We start from the raw sequence: 4,724 nt of genomic DNA on the forward strand, positions 1-4,724 counted from the left end.
TGTGAGTGGTTGTTTGAAGATGGTGACAATTTATAGAGATAAAAAAAATAACCTTTTTTTATTTTTGAAAAACTAGCCGTTGGCGGTTTCACAACATCCGCCGGCAAATACATGTTTGCGAGATTTTTGTTTACTCGCGAGCGGTTCCAGCTGATCCGCGTGGTTGATGATCAGCCGCCCACTACTTTTACCATAGTGCACACAATGCACTTGAGTCCAAATTTGTTCACACTGCTCTAACGAGTGTATATTTCACATATTCTCCTGATTGGTTGATTATTTAACTGATTGCCCGACCCTCGTTACATAACTCCCTAAATTAAATCAAGGGTACAAATTAAATTGGGAAATATACACTCGTTAAGGAATGTACACGAATTCGGACTCCAATGCACTTTGACCATCCACGTGGCTCAACGGATATTTTGATTGATGATTGCCACTGAGGGAGAGATATACAGGTGGTGCCCTAACTGGAAAATAATAGGCGCCTTTATTAATCACTAGAACACCCCGCACACAACAGACACCAAACGAAAGCATCTCTCTCTAGTCTTTACTCTTTACTCGAATAGTCTCCAGCTGCTCTCTCTCCCCTTCACGCAGAGGTTGCTGACTCCAACAATGGCTTCCGCCAAGGTGTGTAAAACCCATACCTTTCTTATTTTACTAATAACAAAGTAGAACTCCAGAACAAAGAAGAGATGTTTTTTTAATTACGTTCAAAACCTAGGGTTTTGCTTAGATATATATATACTAATCATACTTAATTTATCTGTTACTCACTAGTAATTTGTTCTTCTTATTATGAATTTTGCAATCTTTAATAATTTGGATTGAAGAAATCAAAGTCTCCCTTTGCCCCTGGTTTTTGTAGCTATAGTTGTTTTTTCTTATGAAGTTTCGATGGTGCATTTTCTTTGTACAGCTTGATAATCGGGGTTCCTTTGGATCAAAGAGGTCTCGCCATGAGGGTTAGTTTATCATACTTTTTGAGTTCTTTTTATATCTTTATTTGATGGATTTCAGTTTGAGTTTCAATATGTTGTTGATTATTATTATGTCTCAAGAGAGATTTAGTCTAAAGGGAACCACTTAGTTGTTTAAGACTGCATTAATACTTGGTTTTGTTGAAGTTTGTATGTATAGTTAGGGTTTGTGATAGATTATTGGTCAGTTTGATAAGTTGTTAAAATTACATGATAGATTCACGAGATGGTGGAGATTGGACTTGTACACAGTGTGGGAATATTAACTTTGCATTCAGGATTGTTTGTAACCGTGGAAAGTGTGGTGCTCCTCGACCATCAGCTTCTCCGGTATGTACAATGTTTCTTTACGCTTATCACATAGTTTTGCCATGATAACTAGAGTTTGTTATGCTCCTCCAGTATGGAATTTACTTAACTTGATCTTATGTGTCCTGGACTCCTAATAGTGCGAATATGTTGTTTCAATACTGTATTGTGTGGACTTTGTCACCAGAAAGATATTCCTAGATCCTAGTAATATACTTTGGGGTTAGGTCTAAAAACGTTATGACCAGAAATGGACGATACGCTGTTGTGTGAGATCTTAGGAATCTCAAGCTTGTCACTACAGTATATACATTCTTTGAGCCAATGCCGGAATGCGTTTCGTGGCATGTTGAGTTTCCTATAGATATGGCCTGTTGAGTATCCTATAGATAGGGCAAACAAGAAAATCTGAAACAAAAGAATCAGAAATAGTAAAAATAGGCAAGGGGAAGATGGAAACAGTTTGTGACGGTTTGGCATCTGCTGAAAATTTGCTGGCTAGGCTGGGAACAAATATAGTTTGATCATATCATTTTCTCCTGTCAAACAATAACTCTATCGATGACCGAAGCTGGTGAGTTGATGCATTCATGTTGAAACCCTACGACTTCAATCTTGAAGCCTTGAACAGAGTATGAATCATTCTTAATGTCACAACAATTTCCAATCACACGAAGAGTCGCAAACTTTAGTATCGGTGGCATAGTCAATGTTGTAATGAGTTTGTGGTGATAGATTATCTTAGTACTTCTGTGTCATTTTGCTTTTGATATGGAAACAGTATGTTTCTGTTTACATTGTTTGCGTCTTTTATGTAGCAGAGAAGGGACTCGCTCCCAATGCACGAGCACTTCAATTATCCTGCTCCCTATTATGTTGGAGGTGTTGGAGCTCCTCCAGTTTCACACATGCCACCTGTCATGCCAAACTCTTATGGGCCACCATTTTCATTCTCTGGAATGCGTTATGACATTAGAGCACATGGCAATGCTCCTGGACCCTATGGTCATCTATCTGCATACCCACCTAGACCCATTGGAGGTATGACCTCTCTCTGTCTTTTTCATCTATCTGCATACATATAGAAAATAGAACACCGTTTTTAAGTAAATCTAGTGCAACGAGAAAATCAGGGAGCAACTAACTGTCAAGCGTTTAAACTATAAGCTTTAACCTCATCTCTCTCTCCCTCACCCTCTCTCTGTCACAGCCGCACTCACACCCACACACACAAATAAAACACAAACAGACAAAAAAATAAAAAGAAACTAAAATAATATAAGAATAACGGAATCTATTGAGGAATTACTGTTCGCCTTGGCCTTATTCTAGTTGAGATAGTTGCCTAGACAATAATTTGAACTTTGCACATTTTGCCTGCAATTTCGATTTTGCTGTACTTATTTAACTTATTTGTTGGCTATCAGGCATGGGATATGGTCCAGCACGTGCTATGGATGAATATGGTTACGGGTTTCAAGGATCTCCTGTATGTTATTTAGTCAATTTTTTTATAACATCATTACATGTTGTTATTCTTGTACTTCAGAAATTACACATTAGTGAAATAGGAGTTCCCTTTACCTCCTGCTAAAGTAAATTCTTGGTTTTGCACAGATGCCAGGGCAATGGTCTGGTGGAAGTATGGCTGATAACAGTGCCTTGCGGAAACGTCGTGGAGGTAATTATCTTATTTACTTGCTAATACCGTCACAGTTTCGGGTTGGATTTTCGTTCCACTACCAGTTTGCTTACAAAAAGGAATTAGTCATTCATGCATTTCCATTTGGTGATCATTATGGATAACCTGAATGATTTTCGGTGGATACTGGTAGCAGTTGATCCACATCAAAATTTATCCTTTCATTTAACATATGGCTATATTACTCTTATGTTACATATCATCCATTCATATACATTATATCACTACCCACAGCGTCATGCATGTGTGTGTAGCCTATAAGAATTGAGGATAGACAGGCCACTTCTTCTGACTGCGAGTATGGCCAGATAATGTTTGCACTATATGGTCTATCGATTTTGTCGACATTGTCTGTCAGCTTGTCGCATCACCTGCTTTGGCATTGTGGTCATAAAAATTGTCTTTCTAGCATATTCATTCATTTTATTTTATCTAAATGGCTATATAACTGCTCTTGCAGTTGCATTCGTCGACCCTCTTGCTAAGAGTGTCTTGTTCATTGGGATACTTGACTCAGCTGGTTTTGTTAACACGCAGGCCCAGATGGGCTTTCTGAAGGGGATTGGATCTGCCCTGAATGTGAAAATGTTAATTTTGCCTTCAGAACTACATGCAACATGAAAAAGTGTGGGGCTCCGAGACCCTCTTCTGTAAGTCTCTCTAGACCGATTAATTTGCTAGAGTTTTTTCTTTCACGGTTATATTTGCAATCTTAACACAAGAACATAACAATGGACCTAAAACTTGTTGAACAATATGGGCTAAAAGCACGACTGACTTGAGTAGTGAAATATGGCTTAGATCAAGTTGGTTTTCTGCAGAGACGTGTATGTAATTGTTATCATTGTTCTTTTTTTGTAGGGTCCAGCATCAGGTGTACCAGAAGGCAGCTGGACGTGTAGCAAATGTGCGAATATCAATTACCCTTTTCGAACAGTTTGCAATCGTAAGGGTTGTGGGAATGGAAAACCAGATTCCGAAACTAGTTGAAATCCAACATTTAATACCCTAAACATGATGTTATATTAATCGAGCAGAGGGCAGTAAAATTTAATGAGAGGATCAGGAGCAAGTGTTGATGGATCATTTAGAGAGTAGTTGATATAATATCTTCCTCTGCTGTTTTTTGTTTCTATACCAAACATCAGAGAATCCTTTGCAGCAGAACACTGTAAACTGCTCAGCTGCCATTTGTCGCTCTGAACTTTGAACTGCAGCCTGAAGGTATTTGTTGAGCTTTAGCTCCGTCCAATTACATCCAGGAAAGAATGCGAACCTGAATTCTTTGTTCCTTCTTTATGATATATCGAGTTACCTAGTACGTTCTCTGTCAAAGCTGTACGAAATCTTCATCTTTTTGATGATTATTTGTGTTTTCTCTTTGTGTAAATTACCTCGGAACATTTAAGTAAAGCTGCATTAAGAAGAAGAGAGCCTGAGATCCTATCATTTAAACTGTAACTCAACAATTTTCTTGAAGAGAGGCAGTTTGTAATTTTTGTGGCTTCATTTTGTGAAGATTGAACAGCTGGCTATTCCTTTCTAAGGAGTCAACTGTCTGGGCGAGTCGATTATAAAAAACAGTTCCCTGGTATAATGGCATGATGGTTGTTGTTGTCAGGAAAAAGATGTCAAAAAATTACGTGGACGGCAGGATTCAAACCTGCGCGGGCAAAGCCCACATGATTTCTAGTCATGCCCGATAACCACTCCGGCACGTCAAC

General features: G+C 38.6%; 1 protein-coding gene and 1 non-coding gene across 4 annotated transcripts; one reads left to right on the forward strand and one right to left on the reverse strand.

Moving 5' to 3' along the window:
- The first annotated feature begins 510 nt into the window (after positions 1-510).
- Positions 511-4,509, forward strand: LOC113297154 (ranBP2-type zinc finger protein At1g67325-like). 3 transcript variants are annotated; one of them, XM_026545571.1, is made up of 8 exons: positions 511-639; positions 929-974; positions 1,207-1,319; positions 2,117-2,339; positions 2,726-2,787; positions 2,916-2,979; positions 3,461-3,650; positions 3,862-4,509. In XM_026545571.1, the coding sequence occupies exons 1-7, from the start codon at positions 625-627 to the stop codon at positions 3,619-3,621; spliced, it is 684 nt and encodes a 227-aa protein (XP_026401356.1). In that variant the 5' UTR covers positions 511-624; the 3' UTR covers positions 3,622-3,650; positions 3,862-4,509. The 3 variants fall into 3 exon arrangements, with proteins under 3 accessions (XP_026401356.1, XP_026401354.1, XP_026401355.1); XM_026545569.1 differs by having other exon boundaries at positions 3,538-3,650; XM_026545570.1 differs by having other exon boundaries at positions 2,120-2,339; positions 3,538-3,650.
- Positions 4,510-4,642: 133 nt separating this feature from the next.
- On the reverse strand, positions 4,643-4,724 carry TRNAS-AGA. The gene has a single exon. It is a non-coding gene; the product is annotated as a tRNA-Ser (tRNA).

This window comes from Papaver somniferum, chromosome 7, assembly GCF_003573695.1.
Source record: "Papaver somniferum cultivar HN1 chromosome 7, ASM357369v1, whole genome shotgun sequence".
Lineage (NCBI taxonomy): Eukaryota > Viridiplantae > Streptophyta > Magnoliopsida > Ranunculales > Papaveraceae > Papaver > Papaver somniferum.

Excerpts from the sequence above, each read along its gene's own strand:
- LOC113297154 (XM_026545569.1), top strand. Across the intron at positions 2,788-2,915 it reads ACGGGTTTCAAGGATCTCCT|ATGCCAGGGCAATGGTCTGG; the intron begins GTATGTTATTTA and ends GGTTTTGCACAG. Across the intron at positions 3,651-3,861 it reads GGGCTCCGAGACCCTCTTCT|GGTCCAGCATCAGGTGTACC; the intron begins GTAAGTCTCTCT and ends CTTTTTTTGTAG.